The 25305-nt window shown below is 24.0% G+C and overlaps 10 protein-coding genes across 10 annotated transcripts; 5 read left to right on the top strand and 5 right to left on the bottom strand.

The window, feature by feature from the left end:
• Positions 1-620: 620 nt before the first annotated feature.
• On the bottom strand, positions 621-3209 carry PVVCY_1304930 (glutamine--tRNA ligase, putative; the record flags this gene model as incomplete). Its single annotated transcript, XM_008624168.2, has 1 exon — positions 621-3209. The coding sequence occupies one exon, from the start codon at positions 3207-3209 to the stop codon at positions 621-623; it is 2589 nt and encodes an 862-aa protein (XP_008622390.2).
• Positions 3210-4925: 1716 nt separating this feature from the next.
• Positions 4926-5788, top strand: PVVCY_1304940 (60S ribosomal protein L23, putative; the record flags this gene model as incomplete). Its single annotated transcript, XM_008624169.2, has 2 exons — positions 4926-5051; positions 5495-5788. The coding sequence occupies 2 exons, from the start codon at positions 4926-4928 to the stop codon at positions 5786-5788; spliced, it is 420 nt and encodes a 139-aa protein (XP_008622391.1).
• Positions 5789-6820: 1032 nt separating this feature from the next.
• On the bottom strand, positions 6821-8111 carry PVVCY_1304950 (Qa-SNARE protein, putative; the record flags this gene model as incomplete). Its single annotated transcript, XM_008624170.2, has 5 exons — positions 6821-6871; positions 6963-7224; positions 7389-7504; positions 7602-7843; positions 7931-8111. The coding sequence occupies 5 exons, from the start codon at positions 8109-8111 to the stop codon at positions 6821-6823; spliced, it is 852 nt and encodes a 283-aa protein (XP_008622392.1).
• A 1458-nt stretch (positions 8112-9569) lies between these two features.
• On the top strand, positions 9570-11153 carry PVVCY_1304960 (conserved Plasmodium protein, unknown function; the record flags this gene model as incomplete). The annotated part of the gene is made up of 1 exon (XM_008624171.1): positions 9570-11153. One exon carries the CDS (start codon positions 9570-9572, stop codon positions 11151-11153), a length of 1584 nt encoding a protein of 527 aa, XP_008622393.1.
• A 1107-nt stretch (positions 11154-12260) lies between these two features.
• PVVCY_1304970 (conserved Plasmodium protein, unknown function) lies at positions 12261-15543 on the top strand (the record flags this gene model as incomplete). Its single annotated transcript, XM_037634783.1, has 3 exons — positions 12261-14004; positions 14110-15201; positions 15383-15543. 3 exons carry the CDS (start codon positions 12261-12263, stop codon positions 15541-15543), a joined length of 2997 nt encoding a protein of 998 aa, XP_037490830.1.
• Positions 15544-16266: 723 nt separating this feature from the next.
• Positions 16267-16728, top strand: PVVCY_1304980 (trafficking protein particle complex subunit 2, putative; the record flags this gene model as incomplete). The annotated part of the gene is made up of 1 exon (XM_008624173.1): positions 16267-16728. The coding sequence occupies one exon, from the start codon at positions 16267-16269 to the stop codon at positions 16726-16728; it is 462 nt and encodes a 153-aa protein (XP_008622395.1).
• A 117-nt stretch (positions 16729-16845) lies between these two features.
• PVVCY_1304990 (nucleotidyltransferase, putative) lies at positions 16846-18873 on the bottom strand (the record flags this gene model as incomplete). Its single annotated transcript, XM_008624174.1, has 1 exon — positions 16846-18873. The coding sequence occupies one exon, from the start codon at positions 18871-18873 to the stop codon at positions 16846-16848; it is 2028 nt and encodes a 675-aa protein (XP_008622396.1).
• A 754-nt stretch (positions 18874-19627) lies between these two features.
• Positions 19628-20269, top strand: PVVCY_1305000 (SAM-dependent RNA methyltransferase, putative; the record flags this gene model as incomplete). The annotated part of the gene is made up of 1 exon (XM_008624175.1): positions 19628-20269. One exon carries the CDS (start codon positions 19628-19630, stop codon positions 20267-20269), a length of 642 nt encoding a protein of 213 aa, XP_008622397.1.
• A 90-nt stretch (positions 20270-20359) lies between these two features.
• Positions 20360-21844, bottom strand: PVVCY_1305010 (apurinic/apyrimidinic endonuclease Apn1, putative; the record flags this gene model as incomplete). The annotated part of the gene is made up of 1 exon (XM_008624176.2): positions 20360-21844. One exon carries the CDS (start codon positions 21842-21844, stop codon positions 20360-20362), a length of 1485 nt encoding a protein of 494 aa, XP_008622398.2.
• Positions 21845-22790: 946 nt separating this feature from the next.
• On the bottom strand, positions 22791-24239 carry PVVCY_1305020 (ATP-dependent RNA helicase DBP8, putative; the record flags this gene model as incomplete). The annotated part of the gene is made up of 1 exon (XM_008624177.1): positions 22791-24239. The coding sequence occupies one exon, from the start codon at positions 24237-24239 to the stop codon at positions 22791-22793; it is 1449 nt and encodes a 482-aa protein (XP_008622399.1).
• Positions 24240-25305: the final 1066 nt, after the last annotated feature.

The following is a 25305-nucleotide window of genomic DNA, read 5'->3' on the forward strand; positions in this document are numbered from 1 at the left end:
TTAAAAATATATGAATAATCAATACAACTAAATAAAAACAATTCAAGTTACATACTAAAACAAATATTTATATATTTAAAGAAAAAATTTAAGTGGATAATTTTGTTATTAATTTTTTATAACCATTATATAATTTTTAAACTTTTGAAAAAAAAAAAAAAGAATACAAACTTACTCTACATTTGAGTATATGTGTGTTTATATTTTTAACTAAACTTGTAATAATAAATATAATTTTTTAAGATAACTAACTTTATAAAAATTTTTTATCAAGTTTAACTTTTAGAATTGTAAACGAACAAAAAAAATGTGAAAAAAAAAAAAAAAAAATGAAAATAAAATATTTTATCATTTTTTAGTGTTGTCTGAGAAATTGAAATGAATTATACTTTCAAATGCATTTTCCAAAATGATAATAAAAAAAAATATGCATGAACAAGCAATATATCTCGAAATCATTTAGACATGCATTTATTTTGTATAGGATAGAATCCTTGTAGAAAGGAAGGATATACATATATATATGTATGATGAATATGTGAAGGACGATAAAAAAAAAAATGTCAAATTATTGACTTATAAAAGGATAATGATTGTATATATGAAAAAAGGAGTTATTTTTATGGGTCTTCTCGTTTGTTTGCTTTTTCTGCAGCCTCTAACTTTGCTTGTTCCTTAAGTCGTTTTTGTTCCTTTTTCATTTTTCTCATGTTAGCAATTTGTTCTCGTTTTTGTTTATCCAATTCTTTTTGTATAAGATCTTCTTTTTTGCTTTTTTTTATGGAAGCATTTTCAACAAGCTCAACAGTTAGATTAAAGATAGGTGCATTATCTGTTGAATCTTTATCTTTAACAAAAAATCCGACTCTTTCAAATTGTATTGGGTCACCAACATTACAATCTTTTGAATAATTTTCAACAAGTCCATGATGGATCACTAATGAATTTTTATTAATATATTTTCTCCATCCTACTTTATTATCTTCCTCCGTTTTTAAATTTTCTTGATCATCATTTTTGTTTTCTGTATCTAAATAATATTCATCTTCATATGGGTTTCCCAAATCATTTGACATTGCAACTCCATCATTACCATTAGTATTCTCTCCTAATTCGACAGTAAAGTTTTTCATATTTTTTTCAAAAACTTGACTATCATCATTAGATTCAGGATTTGCTTTTAAAAATAATTTGTCATACATTCTAAATTCAGCTGGATGTGAATTTTTTGCAGAAACCCAATGTATCGTCGATTTTACTTTTTTTACATTTTCACCAGTAGTCGTGGTAGATGTAGCTGGATTAGGTTGATGGCCACTTTTACTATCTGGATCATATGTACATCTAAGTTCTATTATTTGGCCAGTTGATTCATCTTTTATAACTTCATTACATTCTATACAAAATGCATATCTAAGTCTTACAGTCCTATTTGGAGCTAATCTATAAAAGTTTGGTGCAGGGTTTTCTTGAAAATCATCTTGATCAATATATATTTCTTTTTCAAATTTTATTTTCCTTGTACCCATTTGTTCATTTTTGGGGTGATTTAATGCAGTTAACTCATAATAATCAGTATTATTATATAAGTTATCATCAAAATTTGTAATTACAACTTTTAAAGGTTTTAAAATACAAAATAATCGAATAGCTTTTTTATTCATATCTTCTCTAGCACATAATTCTAAGAGTTCATAGGATATCATATTTTCTCTTTTTGCAACACCAACTTTATTACAAAAATCTTTAATAGCATCAGGACTATATCCTCTTCTTCTCATTCCAGAAATTGTAGGCATACGTGGATCATCCCAATCGTTTACCCATTTCTCATTAACTAATGTTAATAATTTTCTTTTACTCATTACCATGTAAGTTACATTTAATCTAGCAAATTCAATTTGTCTTGTTTTGAAAATACCTAACTTATCTTGGAACCACTCATATAATGGTCTATGTGTTTCAAATTCTAATGTACATATAGAATGTGTAATTTTTTCTATAGAATCAGATTGCCCATGAGCAAAATCATACATAGGATATATAACCCATTTATTATTTGTTTTAGGATGTATTTTATTCATGATTCTATACAATATTGGATCTCGTAAATTTATATTTCCAGAAGCCATATCTATTTTTGCTCTTAAAACTTTTTCTCCTTCTTTATATTTCCCTAATTTCATATTTTCAAAAAGATTTAAATTTTCTTCAATAGTTCTATTTCTATATGGTGAATTAATACCTGGTACTTTTAAACTGCCTCTATTCTTCCGTATCTCATCAATAGTTTGATCATCTACATATGCATCTCCTTGTTTTATAAGTTGTACAGCCCATTCATATAATTGATCAAAATAATCAGATGCATAATATAAATGTTCATTCCAATCAAAACCTAACCATTTAACATCTTCTTGTATCGAATTTATATATCTTATATCTTCAGTAACTGGATTTGTATCATCAAATCTTAGATGTGTTCTACCTCCATATTTTTGAGACAATCCAAAATTTAAACATATACTTTTTGCATGACCTAGATGTAAATAACCATTGGGTTCAGGTGGGAAACGAGTTATAACATAAGAATGTTTTTTTTTTTTTAAATCTTCTTCAATTATTTGATGAATAAAATTTGTATTAGTAAATGAATTCATAGATTCTTCTTTTATAGAAATATTATTTTTTAAAAACCAATTATTAAAATTTTCATATTTAGGATTTATTTTTTCTACTTTATTTTGTTTTAAAATATAAAATAATAAAAAGTCTATATATTTTAATTTGTCCTTAGAGAAAATATTATTTTTGCTAATCATTTCTTTTTCGATTTTTTCAAAAAAATCATCACCTAATTTTTTTTTTTCTAATAAAATATTTTTTAAAAAATTTTTTAATTCTTCTATTTGAACAATTTTAAAAGGATTTTCTTCTTCATCTTTTTCATTTTCAAATTCGCTACCCCAAATATTATTTTTATTATACCCATTGCAAATTAGACGGAATAAAACTTCACATGAATTTATTTCACTTAAAGGTAATTTGTTTCCTTCAGATAGTTCAAGAACTATATTATGACGCAAACTACTACTTTCACTAATTATAAGTGATATGCTAAATTTCTCTTTAATCCAGTTGTAAAAATAAAAAAATTCGTTTCCTAGATCCGATTTATTCTTAATATATATTTTTTCAATGTGTTCCATTTCTTATTCCATATATATAGATCGGACTTGTGCATATCCCAAATGCTTACAATTTGTATCGGAAGATATATAAAGATACAATCTATGTACTGTATACAGTTAGGTATATTACAAATCCCTCCTTTTATGTCAAATTAAACAAAAAGTGTTATGTAAAAAATCAAAACAAGTAAACATGCGTATTATTTATACTTTTTCTTATTTTATTTTTACTGTGTGCAAATGATAAAATATCATATTTTGCTGAATTAGAAAAATTTCAAATATATTAACCTTATATTCATATGCTCTATATATGAATATATTTATACAACTTTATTTATATTCACATTTATACCTTTTTAACGTCAGTTATTTTGTTTATTTTATTAAATATATTTTAAACTTTTTTAATGTTATTTTATATTTTTTTTTATATTTTTTTTTTCATATTTTTTTTCATGTTTTTTTTTCATGTTTTTTTTTCATAATTTTTTACACAAAACGGAGATAAAGTGAGTGAGTGGAAATTTATTTTATTAAACCTTTTTCAACATTTTTTTTGCAAAACCTATAAAGCACATTTCCATCAATACGTATTGCTACTACTACTACTACAATATCCATATAATAATATATACTACATATATACTATATATATATATGCTTATTATTTTGCTGCTTAAATAGCCGACCTATACCTTGTTTATTATTTTTATAAAAAATATATATAATATACTGTGCCTTTATATATACCTATTTTTTTAATTGTATAGTTGGCTATATATACAAAAGTTTATAGCCAATTTAAATAGTAATATGTACATACTAGGAATATAAAAATTTCCCGACTTTTTCAGCTAACCATTTATCTATCGCTTATTAAAATATGTATAAAATATAATAATAAATTAAATGCCCCCTAAATTAGAGAAATATTTTATATATATACAATAATAATTCATATAAGCTGTTATATATATAATATATATATATATATATATATAATATAGAATTATTTTAAAAGCACGGCTTGCTTATCGTCCCTTATGTCACTATTTCCATATGCGTGACTTTTATAAAATATCGTTGGGCAAATATAATAAGCAATAATACATATAAATTTGTTTAAATTTTTGCCATAATATATATTATATTTATATAAAAATATACATATTTTTTTCATATTCATATTTACTTACCAAATACAAGCAGCATATGCAAAGAACCAAATATAATTAGTAATACCCGTTAGATATTATAAAACATAATTTATATGCAGTTTCCTATATTTTTCCAAAGTACAAATATAATATGCATAATATAATATATATATACGAAATAAATTTTTTCTTAAAATATAGTATATTTTTACTGCGTTTTTATTATATGTATAAATATGTATTAATTTTCCTGACATAAAAAAAAAAATTATGACCCGTACATAAAAAATAATGAAAATAGTCATAATAAATAGAACATATTTTATTTTATGTAAAAATAAAAAATAATTCATACAGCTTATTTCAAATTAAAGCATAACGAATTATTTAATGCTTATGAAATTCTTCAATTATAAAAAAAATATATTCTGTGATTATTTGATATATATTAAAAAAAAAAGTTGATAGCTTACTTTTAAGCATAATTTATTTTAATATTTCATACAGTTCGCTTATGCGATATATATAACATATATATTATTTATTTGTTTATAAAAATAATTTATTAATAAAAATGAAGAGAGGAAGAGCAGGAACATTAAAAAACAAAATGAGAATTACCCTATCCTTACCGGTAGGCGCACTCATCAATTGCTGTGATAATAGTGGAGGAAAAAACTTATATATTATTGCTGTTCAGGTAATTTTTGCTTATATATTTACATGTACATATTTATTTATTTCTTATGCATATATACATACATATTTATGTGGAGGCACATAACCTTATTCATGCGTTCATTCCATGGGAAAATATTTAATCTCATGGATAATATATATAAGGTTATTATGATGATTCAATGATAGGACAGAAAAAATATTTGTTGATAAACAATATAGCCGATAATTAATAACTTCTGAACGCCTTTATATATATATTTTTTTTTTACGCATGTTTGTTAAGAAATAACTTTATGAACATGTTCATATATTCCCAAAATATTTATGTATGTTCATGCGAATTATGCGTTAATAAAACCGAAAAAATTATTAATCTCGCATAATAAATATTAATTTCACCACCACCTATTTCTATAGTTTAGTACAATGTTATTATATTTATATATTATTTTATTTTTATAGGGTTTCGGATCATGCCTTAACCGTTTACCAGCAGCATCATTAGGAGATATGGTGTTAGCAACTGTAAAGAAGGGAAAACCTGATTTAAGAAAAAAAGTGTTAAATGCCATTATCACCCGTCAATCAAAGGCATGGAGAAGACATGAAGGCTATTTTATTTATTTTGAAGATAATGCTGGAGTTATTGTAAACCCAAAAGGAGAAATGAAAGGATCTGCAATTACTGGCCCAGTTGCAAGAGAATGTGCTGAATTATGGCCAAAATTGTCATCAGCTGCTTCAGCAATTGTTTAATAGCTTTATATTACTTTTCTCTATTCCTACTATATTTTTCTACACATACATTTTTTTAAATGATTTTATATGCATATAATTCAAGCATTTTTTAAAAAAAAAAAACATTAAACTTATAAAAAAGTAACGAGTAAATTTATACCTTTATAATTGTAAATATATGAAATATCCCATGTTTATAAGTTATTATGGGAGAATTATAAAAATAGTAAATATTAAAAATAAGAAATTGCAATATTATTCAATTATACATAAATTGTGATGGTTATAAATTTGTTCCTTTTATATTTAACTATTCATTGGTAGCTAGCTAAAATGAAAAAAAAGAATATTTATATGAACAATACATGTAAATTTATGTTCCTCATTTGTTCTATTCTTATAGTTTGCACACATTTACTATTTCATTAAAATTTTATTATAACAAAAAAATATGTATGTACATGTATTTTTGTCAAATATTATTTTTATGACAAACTGGTATAAGAAGTATATGTGTGTATTGAACTTTTTAAGGGGAATAAAAAAGGTTATAATTTAATTAAAGCTTAATAAATTTTTATATATTTTTTTAATTTTTATAAATATGATAATTTAAGACCAAAATAGGATATATATTTGTCCACATAAAAAAAATGTAGAAAATTTTATGGAATAAAATGGATAATGAAAACAGATCGAATAATAAAAAGAAAGCATATATTAATATAATTAAAAAGATGAACAAAAAAAAAAATTAATTGGGTTTAATTCAAATTAAAATTATACAAAACATGCATATACTTATATGATGGCAATTATACATGTGTGTAACTATATCATGCATAAAATAAATGGAATAAAATATATCTAAAGATACGAAAAAAAAAATCTAATGACCAATCTCATAATTGTTGATATAGCCAGAAGGAAATAGATACAACTTTAAATGAAATGAAACAAAATAAATAATTTATTGTATGTTTAATCAGGTAATTTGTGTTTTGTGATTTTATGGGCTTATGTTAAAATCCATAAGAGAGAGGGGTGCCGTCATGAAAATAATACAAAAAATATGATAAGGACAAATATACAGAAAAAGACCTAAAAAAAAATAAAATATTTAAATTATGTGGTAATAATATAAAGATAAATATGAAATGGTTGGATGACAAGTTGGTGTGTATGGGTGTACCTGATATATGAGAGTCCGAGTAGATGTTAGTCTGTTAAAATATGTTAAAAGGTAATTTTGTCCTTCCCTTGTATTAGTTAAAGAAATATCTAAATCTTCATCTATTCGTTTTATCATCTCATCTTGTTGAGTTACCATAGTAGCAACTTTTTGAAACATATGTGCTAAATCTCCTATAACTTTTTGAATATTTTCCATTGCATCAGCTCTTGAATGCAAATAAGATGATCTCTCTTGCGTTTTCAAGACTTGCTGTTCCCCTCTAAAAAAGAATTAAAAAAATAATGATAGTGAATTTTCATCTTTACACTATAAAATTGTTAACTTAATGAATGTAGTTAGACAAAAACAATAATTCAATGACAATGTATTTTTATCAAGTGATTCCATATTGCTACAAAATATGGTTATGGCAATTTTACTAACCCTTCAATATCTATGTCATCACGTAGAGGTGTAAATTTATAATTTTCATTGCTAAATGCGGATTCGGTTGAAATGCATGAGTACATTTGCCTTCTGTTCATTTGCTTTTTTATATGCTAAGAGTAGGAAGAAGAGAAAGCAGAAAAATGAAAACGGGAAAAAATGAAGGAGTAACAAGTTTGGTAGTTTGGTATTTTTCTGTCTGAACATTACCTCACTTCGAATATGAAGTACATCCTTAAATTTTTTGGTAAAGTCAAAGACTTTATTTTTCAAGGAGGATATAATATTATCTATGTGTGTCCGACATTGTGGGTTCCTAATATTTAAGCTGTATGTATAATGTGTTAAAGAATCTAGAGTATTTGTTGAATCTGTAATAATTTGTTTGACTTCATAAGTCAGTTCTTCTATTTTTTGAGTCTTATCATTAAATATTCCCTTTTGTTTGACACCTTAAAAAAAAAAAAAAAAATGTTCATGAGCATGTGTTTTTATGTAAAGAGGTAGTATATATTCATGTCCCATTTTGAAAGACTTACATCGCTCCAAGTTGTACAGCTTTTGATTTCCAGTTTGTAGCAACTCAGTTATTTTTGATGCAAATTCTCCAACTTGAGTATCTTGTGTTATACTTCGATCTTTTTTAATATTATAATTATTATTATTAGCTAGCTTTTCAACAATTTTAAAAAATTCTTCGGTTTTATCAACAAATGGCATTTTTTCAAAAAAAAATAATATATTGGTCTTTTGTCAAATAGTTATAGGTATGTATATACATGTGCGATGATATATATTATGTGTATTATCTAATATTAGGACATAAGTATTTTTTTAATTTTTCCCTTTTTCTCTATAATATTAAAATTGTTTATAATATCAACGACATCTTGTGTTAAATAATAATAATTACCAAATTTCTTCAAACTATTTTTCATCTTTTAAAAATCAAAATTTGTTTATATTAAGTTGAATAAACTTTATCGGAAATTTTTTTAAGAGTACTAGTTCATCTTTTTCATCCTTTTACAAAAGAAAAGTAATGAATATAATATTTCCTCGCCAAATATATATATTATACTTCATAAGTTTGTATTAATAAATTTATATATATTAAATAATTTGTATATATTTATATATGGATAAGTATAAAATAATTTATGTTAAAAAAAAAAGTTGGTATTATTACAAGCGCGCGAATTTTATATGAACATTATTAAAGTGCAATTTTACAAATATTTTTTTATTCACTTTTTACAATTATTTACATAATAATATATATGCGTAAATTTTTATGGCAATATATAATTACCCAAACATACCATTGTGATTTTTAATAAACATTTTTCAAATTATAAAATATATTATTTATATTAAAAAAAAAATTAATTTAATTAATTATGTATATATTCCTTATTATAGGAAATTTTATTTTTCAAAAAAAAGGCCTGCTCTCTTTTTGTTATAAATATGGTATAGTTGTATAGGGGAAGCTAATATAATGTGTGTGAATTATTTATATATATATTTTTTTCTAACTTATTTCAACATTCTTTTTAAGTCTGATATGTTTTTTTTTTATTTTATGAAAACCAAGGTATAGTAAGCGAAAATTTTTGTATGCATATACGTGTAGACATTTATAATTTAAATCTATGTAACAAATTTACAAATTCTTATAAAAAATATAAAAACAAATAATTATGTAATAATACAAAAATGTATGTTAACAAAAAATGATATTATTTCTTTATAATTTTGGAAAAAAAATTGTAAAATAGTCGGTACAAAAATATGTACATAAATAATGGCTATAAATTTGTTAAGGTTTTTTTTTTTTTTCAATTCATTTTAAATGGTGAAAAAATTAGCTGACAAATGGTTTGTTTTGACTCTAAAAATGTGAGTCATATTTGGTAAGGTATTTTTATTTTTGGATTATTTTATTAAAACTTTTATGCCAGTAAAAGTTGTGAACAAGTATACGCATAAAAGCACATGCATGAGAAGGTTTGTAAATACTCTTTCCTATTGCTCATACAAGTTCATACTACAATAAACACTGACGTGGAAATACCGGAATAAAACATACATCCATACATACACCCATACATACACGTAGTGATAATCTACATTTTTGAAATTGATAACATAGTTAATATAAATATTCTTATGAAAATGGTTAAATATATAGAGGACCACCCCCATGAAATTTGCATACTTGTTAGTTTTGTATTTGTATTTATAGAAATGAATAAAAAAAATAATAATTTTATATCAGTTTATTTATTAAGTTTTATTTCAGGTGTATGTTTTAATAAAATATGCAAATTTAATATTAAGGATATAAAATGTGTAGACTTGTTTTTAAACAAAATTTTAGCCTATACATTATGTATATCACTCATGATAACTTTTTCATTTTTTAAAAAAAAAAAAAAAAAAGAAAAAAAAAAAAAAAATATAGCTAGCTGGCTAATAGACACAAAAAATACAATTATATATAGTGAAGAAAAAAAAAGTGTAATAAATAAACTATTCATTCAAAGTCGATTTTTATATTTTGGTATTGCTTTTATATTTGGTATGGTTGGAACAATTGTTGGGGGTATAGTATCATACCATATAATAAAAATAATATTTAATATAAATAATCCAAAAAATAACGATATATATTTGAAAAGAAGTGTGTGTTGTTTTATTTCAACCTACATAGGTGGTCATATTAATTTAATAGAAATTGCAGAGTTATTAAAACTAAATAATTTAGAAAAAAATAGCATATTTATATTGGATGATTTTTTCACAAATTTATTTCTTATGATATTGCCATTATTTAAGAAATATTCAAACTTGCTATCTTTTCCAAATAATAAAAATTTACAAAAATCGCTAGCTAGCCAAGTTACACAAAATAAAAAAAAAAATGATGTCCTAAATTTTCAGAGCCACAATGATGAAACAAGGATACTTATATTATATGGACACAAAGAGATAACATATGGTTCTTTTATATATAACAATGAAAGTAACAATTTTGAAAAAAAAATAATAAAAAATATAAATAGCGAGCATAATTTTGTATATGATATGTTTGGAAAAATAATATATGACACCTTCTCCATAATGCTCATAATAATTTTAACAGAACAAATATTAGCCCATTATGAACTGTTACACAAAATTATTGATTTATACATAATGAATGTAGTAAAAATCAAAGCATTTCTTTTGTTTTCCATTACATTTATATATTTATTTTTTATAGATTATATAATTCAGACAGTAAGTGGTATTGCTAATTGTGATTGTAAAAGCAGTAAGCTAATCATATACAGACAAAAAATAATAGAAATTATCAGTTATATATATTTTAGATCAATAGAGTATTATTCGACAGTTTTAAATTTTTTATTTATTTATTATTTATTTTTTTTGGGGATTTTAATTAATATAAATAGTTTATTTGCTATTGCCAAATCGTTGGCAGTATTAGTGATATCTATGTTAATTATCCATTTATTATGTGTTTTTTTTTTATCATATATATATAATAATTTTTTTTCAAAAAATGAAAACACAGCTATTCATATTGATGAAATTTTATTAGCTATTAATGCAAATATTGGGGGTCCAACTACAGCTACTATTATGTCTGAACTGTTTAAAAGACATGATTTAACTTTTGTATCTACCTTATGGGGAATTATTGGCTATTTTATAGCAACAGACATATCGATGATTATCCACCAACGCCTATGAATGAAATTCAAATAGTTTATATAAATGAAAAAAAAATTATATTTTTTCCATTTTTAGGGATAAACAATATTTGGCCTTGAAAAATTTACATAGCAGGAGAAAATAGCCAAATGAAGAAAAAATATTTTTAAATAGTAAAAATAGCTAAATGAAGAAAAACATTTTTAAATGGTAATAAAAATAGCTAAATGTAGGAAAAATATATACATTTTTATAAAAAAAATAGTATAATATTATTAACTGTTCATAAAAAAAGCGGAGAAAAAGGGAAAATTAATGTGTGCATTTATGTGCGTGTGCATAAAAAAAAAATATGTTGCCTAGTTAAATTGTTCTAACAACAACATAATATAGAAGATCAAAAAAAAAAAAAAAAATAATAAAATTGTCAAATAAATATATTGTATATGGCCATTTTTTCTAATAATTCAAAGTTTGGAAGACATATTTTAGTAACACCATGTTACGTAGTTATTTTTTATTTTAAGTTTGTATAAATATATTTATACATGCATATATATATTTATTTATTTACATAATTATTTATGTTTATATATGTGGGGGGTAACATTTTGTGTTTTGTCTTTACACCTCCTTTCCAAAATTTCGCATGTAACTTTAAGAAGAGCATTGTCTTAAAGGCCACTATGTTGTAAACATTTTTTTTTGTTAATTTTATTTTACTTCCTTTAGTTAAATATTATTGTTTGCTAAAAACAATATTAAAAAAAATAAGGTAATTATTTGATAAGCTTTATTATGAAACTTATTTTTACTTATTAAATAAATGCACACATAAATATACCAAATTATATGTATGGTTACAGTTTTTCACTTTCAGAAAATAAGTCTATAACCTCGAAATGTTTGCAATTACATTTTATACCTATATATTTTAAATATTTATTTTTCAAATGTATAATTAAATTTATTTTTTTTTTATACACCAAATATTTTGTCTCACCAGATTAACACCATTGAAGAATTTCATTTTTTTATTTTGAATATAAAATTTGTTATGTCCAACTAGATAGGTACAGACATATATAGAAATATTATCATTGTTCAGTTGGTCAGTTTTACACACATACTTATTTGTATTTCAAAATGAAAAAGAAGAAGAAGAGTGTTGATATGCACATATGGAGGGACGCATTAAACGATTTCGAAGTGTCCCATAAAAATAAATATAGTTTAACCCAAGATACAATACATGGGAGACTAAGACCCGAACCTGAAATCATTGAGCATGTATTAGAAGAATTAGAAGATAAAATAAGACATTATTTTAATTTATATAAAAATGAAAAAGAGAAAAGAACAAATTCTGAATCAAATAATTATTATTTACAAAAAGAAATATATAATGTATATGAAACATTGGATAAAAATAATATATATACTAAAAAACTTGAAGATAAATTAGAAAATATAAAAGAAAATCAAAGTTCATTAATTGATACTGTTCGTAGAATAGATTTATTATATATACAATTAGATACATTAGTACAATCATTTGCTGGTGTATGTACTCAAATAGCATCTGAAACAGCTGAAAATAGTGATAATATAAATAAAAAAAAAAAAACAATGAAAATGTTGTTAGATTATATATATCCATGTAGAACCCTTGATCCACGTATAAATTCTTTATATGGAATGTTATATTATCAATCAATTGGTTTATTAAAAGATGGTAAATTTATAAGTCCTCCTATACCTCCCATACCCCCTTTAGTTCCATCTGAAGATTTAAATGGTTGGTTACCCCCATCCGATCATGTTCCAAGTCATCAAGTTGAATATGCAAATAATGGGGATCTCTTTAAAAGTTTGAACAGTACAGAAAATAAAAACAGTTTTTCAGATTTAGTAAAAATGTATAAACAAGGAAATAACAATGATAGTTATGAAGAATTTTTTTCAAAATATATTAAAGAAGAACAAGATAAATTAGAAAGTAGTGAAAATGTTCATACAATTTTAAAAACATCAAATGGAGGTAATAATAATTTAAGTAGTGATAAAAATAATTTTTTAATTTCTAAAGACTTACAATCTTTTGAAATAAATATTAGTAATTTAGAAATTAAATATTTAAATGGAAATCCTAAAATAATATGTGTAGTTAGATATGATAGTGAAACTGCAATATCGGCAATACAAAATACACAAAGAGTTACAAGACCTAAAGATCGAATGAGTATGACCTCCAATAATGATTACATAGCATTTAATGTAAATAGTAGAGTAGAGTTAGATAAATTGCCAGAAAAAAAAACAGGTGATATACCAAGTTTTATGATAGATATTCATGATGTAAGTGGTAAAGTTTTAGTAGGTACAGCTAGATGTTCGTTTATTAGTGAAAAGACATTAATAAATAATGCACCTTGGGATATATATTCAAGATTAAATAAATCAAAACCAGAGATAATTGGAAAAGTTTATGTATCTGTACATCCAAAACCAGACAATTCTATTTTACCTGCACAAATGTTTAAAAATTTAAAAAAAAATAACAAAGGTACAAATATTATGCATAAACTAAATTCACCAAAGACTACCCCAATTTTAAGTAACACTCATAACTCCAATATGGCAAATACTGGTACTGATACTAAAATCGGATATAAAACAGTAAATGTGTTTCAAAAAAACGCTGTTTTAAGTAAGGCTATATATGAAAAGGATCAAGAAGCAATACCATCATTGGAAAAGGTTGAGCCAAACAATAATAAGACAATTACATTGGGAAAAGTTAACCCAAATAATAATAAGAAAGCTGCATTGGGAAAGCGTGGGCAAAAAGTTACTTTCAAACCTTATGTTTCTAAAAGCGACAAGAATGGTAAGTTCTTTTTGATATTATGAGCGATGCATGTGAAAATATGTCTCGATTATTATTCTCTTTACGTAATTATCTACTAATTTAATTTTACATGTTTTATTTTAGTTGAACCTGAGGAAAAGAAGCCGGAAGCAGAAGAAGCCAAAGTCAGTGATGACAAATCGAAGGTAGATACTAAGGGAAACGACCCCAAAAATACAAAGGACGAGAGCAAAGAGTCAAGCAATGCAAACAATGAGAATACAAAAACGAACTCGGTTATGAATCGCATCAAACAATTGACGATGAAATTTGAAGCTTCGAAAAATAAGCCAGAAGAGAAACAGAGCACCACACCATTGAAAATGCCAGTTAGTGAGAAGGCATTAGAAAAGAGCAAAAGTGTTGAAAAGGAACCTATTGAAAAGAGCAAAAGTGTTGAAAAGGAACCTGTTGAAAAGAGCAAAAGTGTTGAAAAACAACCTGTTGAAAAGAGCAAAACGGTTGAAAAACAACTTGTTGAGAAGAGCAAAACGGTTGAAAAAAAACAAGCCCCGGTTATGAAAGACGGAGTAATGAAGGTTAAATTGATAGCCTTAGGGAAGAAGCAAGTTCCAAAGAGTGCTAAAGTGGATGAGACTAAGGAGGATAAAAAAGAGGAGGAGACGAAGGAAGATAAAAAAGAAGAGGAGGCAAAGGAAGAGAAAAAAGAAGAAGAGACGAAGGAAGAGAAAAAAGAAGAAGAGACGAAGGAGGATAAAAAAGAGGAAGAAGTAAAAACATCGAGTGGGGTAAAAAAAATACCTCCCTTAAATAAACTAAAGGCATTACCTAAAATGAAAATCGGACCAAATAAGGATAGCTTAAAAAAAATACTCGCAAGTAAACTAGTTAGCAAAGAGGGAATAGGAAAGGTTGGCCAAACTGGGCAAGGCGAAGTAAGTGAGAAAAAAGAGGAGGTCAAAGCAGTGGAAAAGGCTGTGGAAAATGTAGAGGCTAAGGCGGTGGACAAGGTAGAGACTAAGGCGGTAGAAAATGTAGAGATCAAGGCAGTGAACAAGGAAGCAATAAAAGCAAAAATGTTAACCATTTTGAAGGCAAAACAAAGCAAAGCCCCAATTCCACCAAAGGAAACACCATTATCTGCAAAAGTTGGTGATACAGCTCCGATTTTAAAAAAACCAATTATGAAACCACCACCATCTGTAAATGGATCACGTAAGTAAAATATGGGATTTTGTTTGTGCATGAACAGGGAAGGTTATTTGATCAGTTGTAACATTAGGCAAACAATTCTTTGAATTTTTAACACTTACATCAATGCTAATATTTATTATTTTTTTATAAATGTATAAAATATAATTATTACAACGATTTATTTATTTTTTCTCTTTTGTAGAATCGAGTAATGATGATCCTGATCTCAAAAGCATTTTAGAAAAAGCCAAAAAAAAAGCATTATTTATTGACAAGAAAAAAATACAAGTTAAATTACCAAAACCGATCGAATTGAAAAAAGCGATTAAAAAGTTTGTTCCAAAACTAGCGAATGTTGATTAGCTAAAATTGAAGACCTTTTTGAATTGTTCATAAATTGTTCGTTTTATTATTTTTTTTTTTTGTAACCTTGTTTTACGTTGTGTGTTTGTTTATATTTTCTTTATTTTTACAATGTTTAACTTTTTTTTTGTATATGAAAAATAAAAATTTTGATAAAGCAATCAATATGCCCTAATATGGTATTAAACATTTAATTTCGATAAAGCCTGACTTTAAGTGGTTACATAAAATAGCTATTATTTGAAAAAAAAAAAATTAGTAGCTTTTTCATAAAATCTATTGTTCTATAAAAACATTTTCAAACATTTATGTATTTAAGTTGGTATATGGATCCAAAATGTTTGCAACGGTATTAGTAAAGGAGTGCATATGGATTCATAATAAAAATCAAGCCATTTATAATTCCTTAACATTTCAACTATTACCATAGGAATGATAAAAAAAAAAATGAAATTTAATAGAAAAAGGAAATAGTGAGAGGGCATATAATTATTACAAATATTATTTTATTTTTTTCGAGGATATATTATTAGATAAATGGTGGATAAATGATATCTGGAGTTAGTTCAAAAAAAGGGAAGAAAATATTTATTTTTTTAAATAATCCCTTAAAGAAAGTGATATATATATATATGTTCATCCCAAGATAGATAACTTTTAAAAAGTATAATACAAAAAAAAAAAGAAAAAAAGTATATGACCAAAAATACAGGAAATAACATCATGAATTCAAATCAAGTATTTGTATTGACAATAATAGGAAAAGGAGATATACCAATATATGAAGCAGATTTATCTATAAATGGAAAAAAAGATATATCAGAACATTTATCTCAATTTATTATTCATCAATCATTAGATTCAGTAGATGAATTAGTTTGGAGAAATAATAATATGTTTTTAAAAACTGTTGATTCTTTTAATAATTATAGTGTATCTGCTTATTGTACACCTGGACATATTAAGTTATTATTATTATATAAAAATAAAAATGAATTAAATAGTTCTATAAATGCAAATATACATGTACCTTCAGATGATAATATTAAATCATTTTTTGAAGTTGTTCATGAAAATTATATTAAAGTTTTACTAAATCCATTATATGAGCCAAATGGAATTATAACAAGTTCGTTGTTCGATCAAAATGTCCACTTAGCAGCCAAAAGCTTTTTGCACCAATAGCCGCCAAAAGTAAAGGATAAAATGTGAAAAAATGAAGCAAAAAAAAAAGTGAAAAAATGAAGGAAAAAAAAAGTGAAAAAATGAAGGGATAAACCACTTCCAATTAACATGCATGAGTTAGACGCATTTAAATACGTTGTTGAAAACATCTAAGGAAAAAAAGAATGTTCGATCAATAGCTGAGAATATATTTACTGTATCCATGTTTTCTCCCAAATTGTTTAAAAAACAAGATGACATATCATTACATATCATTTCAAATAAATTATTTTTTTCTTCTTGTGTATATGTAAAATCAAACTCATCAATATTCCATAAAGGGTTTGGAAAATTATTTTTAAATCTTTTAGTAAAAGTAATATTATTTGGATTAAGAAAATGAGCATAAAATAATGGGAAAATTGAATTTGGATTTAATTTATTTCCCTGAATAAATTTATTATCATTCCGTTCCTTATGAGTTGTATTATATTTATTCTTAAAACAAGGGACCCCATGTTTTTTTAACTTGCTCACTAATGTTATTAAGCTACAAAGATTGTAACTAAAGATATGTAATATATATCTAATTTTGTAAGAGTTTGATCCAACATCTATTGATGTATCTATAGGATTTTCAATACATAGTCTGTTATTATTTCGTTCATATTCCGTTCTCAAATATCTAGGCATAACATGACCTAACCCTCTTAAAACTGCACATTTATCATTAAGGGCATATTCTAAATTATAAAAATATAAAAACTCAATAATTAAACTTACTAAATTTGTACTATTATATGTTTTGGTATCAAAAGATATTGGATGGATTTGTAAAAAATGTAAAACCATACAACATAACATAAATGAGCCAATACCTCCAGTATATGTTTCATTTAAATTTCTTGAACTTAAAAAAAATTTAATTAATATAACTAATGGTCTTAAATATATATATTCTTTTATTTTTTTTTTTATAAATTCAGTACTTTCTCTTGATGAACTTTGATTTATACATATATCAACATTAACACCTGATTCATTATCAGTATATTTTAATATTCTTACTTTTGCATCCTTTATTATCCTCATATTTCTACAAATATTTAATTTAATTAAAGCGTACCCAATAATAGTTAACGTATCAAGATCACTTTGTTCAATATTCATAAAACAGACATCTATATCACTACCAGGTATAGATAAGCCTGTTACAAAAGATCCAAATACTTCCATTTTACAATTTGGATAAATTGATTTAACAATTATTTCTAACTTTATCAACGATTTAAGTTTTAATAATTTTTCTTCTTTTGTTGGTGTTAACCATTCTAATAAATAATGAAATGAATATTCTAAATATCCTATATAATTAAAATTATTATTTCCATTTTTTGTTATTACATCTGAAAATGTTTTTGTAAAATTTTCATTTGCAAAAAATATTCTCTTTTTATTATCATATCGTATTTTTAATTTCTTAATCATATATTTATAATATGTTTGTTCTATTGATGTAAGTTTTTGATAGTTTATTTTAAACTGTTGTAATATATCTTTATCATTTTCATTTCCTTCATTATTTGTTTTTCTCCATTTAGAATTTTTCCCTTTCCAATGTTCATTTAAATTATTATGTTCTTCATTCCGTTTACGTTTGCTATTACGTCTAGTAAATTTATTATTATCGTATTCTTCATCGTTGCTTGTAGCCTCTCTATAAAACATTATTTTACTTCTGTTTTTGATAGAGGATGGTGATTTGTCTTTATTTATGTTAGATAAATAATTAACAGACGACGAACCATCTGATGACGACGATATAGAAGAACAAGACTGTATGCTAATATTTGATCCTTCATCTTGTGAATTTATTGATACAATTGTCTTTTTATTTTTTCCCGATTTTTTTTTCTTTTTCTTAACACTATCATTATGTACATTTTGTTCAATATTTGGTACATCAATTGATTTTTTTTTTTCATTTTTATCAATATTTTCTGAATTATTAACTAGCGAAATTACCGTATCCGATTCTTTCATTGGCCTATTTACCCTATCTGGCCTTTCTCTATTTTTCTTCAAAATTTTATGAACCTCCAATTTGGCTTCCTTCACACTCTCTGGTTCTTCTTCATTGTAAAGAAAATAATACAAATCATCCATTTATTAATTTAATAAATTTATACATAAAAAAAACATAAAAAAAGAGTATTCACCAAACAAATGCGTAAATAGTATTTCAAAAACTTAAGACATATCATATGCTATTAAATTTATATGCATATGCCCATAATACGTTTGCTAAATTATATCCATAGTTAAAACAAACGCATATTTACTATTCTTTTGTTTACACTTTTATATATTTTTATTTATTATATTTTTTTCCCTTTTAACTTAACATTTTTAATGAGAAAAACTATTTTTAATTAATTTATAAACATATAAAAAATTTGGAAAAAAAATAATATATATTTATCCATATGTATATAATAATTAATAGAAAATACGTAAATAATTTCTCTTTTTTTTTTTGACAATTGTTAAGCGTGATAATTTTTAGTATGCATTTTATTACCCACTTTAAAAAGGAATAAAAAAAAATAATATAATAAAAAAAAAATACAATATGAGTTAGCTATATGCATATTCAAAAGTATAGAAAAAATATGAACATGTCATAAAAAATAGCTAATATTATTTTGGAAATTAACAAAAAATGAAAAAAAATATGTCAGGTCAGAACATTTCATAGATAAATAAATCAAACAAATAAAGTTCATATTGTATATGCATATTTGAATAATCACACATGAACTATTGTATATGCAAAAAAAAAAAAAAAAAAAAAAAAACGAACAAAAAAGATAGATTATATAAAACGCTAGCTATAGTCCAATCTTGAAGAAGAAATAAAATGGGGGTAAAATTTATTGTAGAACATATGGATGATCTTGAAGAATGGTGCATACTTGAATATATGCATATTTGTGAAATTGTAAAAGATGAAAATATAATATTTACAAAATTTAAAGATAATTTTAAAGATATATCAAAATCATCACATGAGCCAAAATGTTATGAAAAATCTATAGGTGATATAAAAAATGAATTTGAATGGAATAAAATATGTTTATTAGACATGAAAGCAAAAGATGTATTAACATGTAAAGATAAAAATGAAATTGGCTTTTTATTATTTGGTGGTATATTAGGAAATGTACCATCAAATGATAGAACATCCGAATTAAGAAAATTCGAATTTCCTATATCAAGAAATCTAGGAAGTGTGCAAATGACTACTAACACTGCTGTATTAGTTTGTCATATTATTTTAAATGATCAAGTTGAATTAGAAAATATTCCTTTTGTTGATAATCCTGATATTACACTTAAAAATGATAAAGAATCTATGATGTTGCCATTTCGTTTTGTTTCCAAATATTATTATACAAAATGTGAAAACGATAAAAATATTCCAATTTTACCAAAAAATTTTAAGGAATATTTAATAAAATTAGGTGATCAGCAATATAATGATCTTGATTCTTTTTTTTAAAAAAAAATTATTTTTGTTTAGAAAATGTATATAGCCAAGTTATGCTTAAAAATGTGTGCATATATTTATTATCATTTTTTTCCATCATAGTTATTCTTCCTTTGTACACATCTTGTACAAATACTCAATTTCATACTTGTATACTGATTCATCATTTGTTATGTCAGGTGTTTCTAAAACAATTGGAATGTTTTTGAAATACTTTGATGTCATAATATATTTAAATGTATCTAATGTTAACTTTCCTTTTCCAATATTTTCATGTCTATCTAATCCACTTCCTAAATCCGATTTTGAATCATTTAAATGAACAGCTTTTAAATATTTTGAATCTACAATATTATGAAAATTATTCATAACTTGTTCAAATTTTTCACATGATTTTATATCATAACCTGCTGCAAATGTATGACATGTATCTAAACAAACACCTATTCTTTCTTTATCATCAACTTGAGATATTATATCACGTAAATGTTCAAATTTTGAACCAACTGAATTTTTTTGTCCTGCTGAATTTTCTAAAACTATAATAACATTTGATGTTTCTTTATGGGCTCTATTTATACAATCAGCAATATTTTTTATTCCTTGTTCTGTTGAGCACATTCCTACTGTTGAACCTGGATGAAAATTATATAATTTAATATTTAATTGTTCACATCTTTTTATATCATCTACAAATGATAAATATGATTTTTCTCTTTTTTCCTTATCAGGATTTGCTAGATTTATAAGATATGATCCATGTGGTAAAATTAAATTTTTATCGAAATTATATTTTTTACAATTTTCATCAAACTGTTTTATATTTTCTTCAGTTAATGGTGGACTTTCCCATTTTCTTTGGTTTTTTAAAAATAATGCAAATGCTAATCCTGATACATTAAATGAATTTATTGGGGCATTTTGTACTCCCCCTGAAGCTGATATATGTGCTCCTAAATAAACATTTGTACTTTTTGCATATTCTATAATTTTATTATAATCTTCCCATCTTTTTTCAATACTTTTAGGTATACTAGGATATGTTATATTAACATTCTTATTTGTTTCTGATTTTGTTTTTGTTTTTTCTTTTGTCTTATTATTTTTATCGATTTTTTTTTTCTGGACAGTTATTTCATTTTTTATATTTTCTTTATTAATATCTTGCTTTATTTTTTCATCACATTCTTCATCTTTTTCCTCCTTTTTGAGATTCATAAAATTTCGGATATCTTGGTTATTATTTATTGAACTTTTTTTTTCATTTTTTGTACTGCCTTTATTTTCTTTTACCATTTTGGTCATAAATTTACTTTGGTGTATTTTATTGTAATAGTTTAGACTTATTGTAAAGTTTTTTTTTTCGTTCCTTTCTATGTCCCACTTATTTATAGCTATTTTTTTATGTCCTAGTTTTTTTTGTTCACAGACTGATGAAAATTTGAAATAAATATGCTTATTTGGTCCTAAATAATATATATAATTTATGGGGTTGTTTGAAAAGGCGCTTTTTCTTTCTCTTATAGTTTGATGCCTATGCGAAAGGGCTGTAATTATATTATTTTTAGCAATATTAATTAGTAACATATACAGCAAAAAATGAAAAACAAAGCGGCAACAATGGCTAGGCATTTATTTTTGATAAAAAATTATGAACATGGTCATCAAAAAAAAATAAAAAAAAAATAATAAAAAAAAGCTAGCCACAATAATAAAAATAATCAAATATAATAACCCTTGTGAGAATGAATGTAAAAAGGAAAAACTAAAAAGAGAGGCTTAAAAATGGAGAAAAATTGACGAAAAATTAGCGAAAAATTGGCGAAAAAATTATTATGCAATTTGATACGTAAATGTATATATGCACATATTCTGTAGGGAACATTCTTTCACCCTTTCATATGGCCCATACTTTAAAAAAAAATATATAATTAAAAAATAAATAAAAAAGAAAACAAATATGTTGAAAATACCAAATGATATAATTATAAGAATATATTGGATATACAAATATAGTGGCGAATAGTCTCCAAAATGGATATCAAATGAAAATCCAAAAAATTGTATGCTTCAATTTAAAGCATATTTTTTTATGCACACAACATAAAAAAAGGGTTTATAAAAAAAAATTAATAGCTATTTGTGAGAGAAAAGTCTTTGTTTTCCATTTTCTCAAAAATGGATAGTTGACTAGCGAATTCTTTATAAATTAAAAAAATTGGAAAATAGCATATAAGCCGTTGTGCATGCTATCCACGTTTGTACAATACGCATCCACACATGACCATGCATTAGGTTTCAAATTTATGTTGAATATTATATATATATATATATATATATATACATACCCATGCAGCATACATTGAATAAAAATGTATACAAAAACAATATTGTTAAAAGTAAAAGGTTGAAAAAAACATTTTAAATCCTAATTTAAAAAAAAGGAATATACAAACTTATAGGTAAGCTTTACATAATGCTTCCATTTATTCAAAATGCAAAACTAAAAAATAAAAAAAAAATCATAACTTTATTATTCATTGAGATAAATAGAATTTTTCAAATCTTCGTTCTCCTTTTTAATATCTTTTTTCTCTTGAAGCATCATCTCTGCTTTTTTTACAACTTTTCCAATTTTGAGCATATCACTTAAAACTTCATTTTTATTTAAAATATATGGTTTTAGTTTTTGTTTCATAATTAATTTAACATTATTAAATGATTTTAAATCCTTTTTATCAACAAAGGATATAGATATACCTTTTCTGTTAGCTCTAGCAGTTCTACCTACTCTATGAATATATTGAATAGTATCATTAGGGAAATCAAAATTAATTACAAATGCAACTTTAGGAATATCAATACCTCTACTTATAATATCTGTAGCTACTAAAATTTTACATAATCCATTTTTAAATTTTAATAAAGATGACATACGTTTTCTTTGATCTTTAGATGAATGTATAGACTCTATGGAAAAGCTACCTAACTCATTTAGTACAGTATATATAAGTTCACATTTATAACTATTTGCTGTAAATATAATTCCTGATAAATCTGCTAATTTATTTTTTAATATATATACTAAATAAGTCATTTGTGCTATTGTATCTATATATATATATCTTTGATCTAAATTTTTAACTGGCTTTTGTTTTTTATTTGCATTTACTAAAACTAATTTATCATTAGGAAATGCCTTAGTTAATAAATTTATTGAATCTGTGATCGTTGAACTAAAAAATAAAGTTCGTCGTGGTTCACCAAATACATCTTTAGGTATATTATTTAAAATAATTTTTAATTTTTCTTCAAAACTTTTTTGTAAAAGTAAATCTGCTTCATCTAATACTAAAAATTTTAATCTTTTAAAACAATTCTTTACATCTATACAATCATCTATTATATCACTAACTCTACCTGGAGTACCAACAACTATATGTGGTTTGCTTAATATACTTCTTCTCTGATCAATTAAAGAAAACCCACCAATACATGATAATATTTTTACTCCTATTTTATTTCCATATAATTGAAATTGCTCTACTATTTGAAAAACTAATTCACGTGTTGGTAATAATATTAATCCAAAAATTCCATAAAAATTTTTATTTAATTCTTGTAACATACCCCAACAATAACAAATAGTTTTACCTGTACCTGTTTCAGAAGATCCTATAACATTTTTCCCTTCAATTATTAAAGGTAAACATAAATTTTGAATTTTTGTTGGTTTTAATATTTGAACACTTTTACTTATTTTTATTAGCCAATCATCAACACCTAAGTCTTCAAAACTTACAGGTCCAGTTGTATCACTAGAACTATCACTTGTCTCATCACTATCAATTTCATCTTCTTTTTCATTTCTTTTTTTATTTTCCAAAAACTTTTTATTTAAATATTTTATTATATAAAATCGTCGATATCGTTTTCGAAATCCCAAGGGGAGTCTCCTTTTTCCTATCTTACGTGTTTCCATTATAATATGTTTAAATAATAAGAAACAAATAAATATGACTTGAAAAATAAAAAATTAAACATAAATTATATGTTTAAAAACATTGTTATCATTCAATATGTTTTTTTTGAAAAAAAATAAATCATTCATTGTTTAGCCAAATATATAATCTGTTCATAACTTTTTTCAACTTGATTTGGTTAACTTGTTAGTATAACATTTCAAAAGATAAGACAATATTTATAAATATTTATTTTGCTAACTATTTTTTCCTTTTTCATTCTTTTTTTTATAAACTTCAAAAAATATAGACGCGTTGTATATACTATGACTTTTGCTGAGTATTAAAGAATGTGCCATAAATATTTCAAATATTTTCATCCCCCAAATAAAAAAAAAATATATATATAAACAACCAAACAAGGGAAATAAAAATAAGTAGAATTTTCCAAAATAAACTACATATTTTTGTTAGTTTGAATTATTATTTGAATTCTCCATTTTGCTTGCATAAATAAATAGTTGCTAAATTGGAAATATTGCAAAAATACGAATTAAAAAATTATAAATATATAGTAAAAATTATGAAAAAGCAATAAATTTTGGGGCATGTTAAAAAATAAATATATGACTGGATCATGCCAGTATAACAAATTACATGAACAAGCAATATTTTTTTAATAATTAAATTGTAAAAAATGCCAAAATATAATGACAAAATAAAATGGAAAAATAAAATGATAAAATGGTAAATTACATTAAATTTTTTTATACTAAAGGAAAAGCAAAAAAGGGGAAATGGAAAAAATATTTTATAAATAACATCAGGAAAAGTGCCTTATAAATTGTATAGCACATATTATAGCCTTCAGCAAATATTTTAGCAATATGTATATAATATTTATTATTTATTTATCAGTATATTACCAACATTATCAACATTTGTACCTTAGCCCACATATATGTAATTATCCTACCCATTTTAAAAATTCGTATTTTTTTCACTAAATATATGATTATGATAAGGAACTACATATACATATATATTTTTTATTAACAAAGTAGTAAATCTGCATGACTATACAGC

Source organism: Plasmodium vinckei, assembly GCF_900681995.1.
Source record: "Plasmodium vinckei vinckei genome assembly, chromosome: PVVCY_13".
NCBI lineage: Eukaryota > Apicomplexa > Aconoidasida > Haemosporida > Plasmodiidae > Plasmodium > Plasmodium vinckei.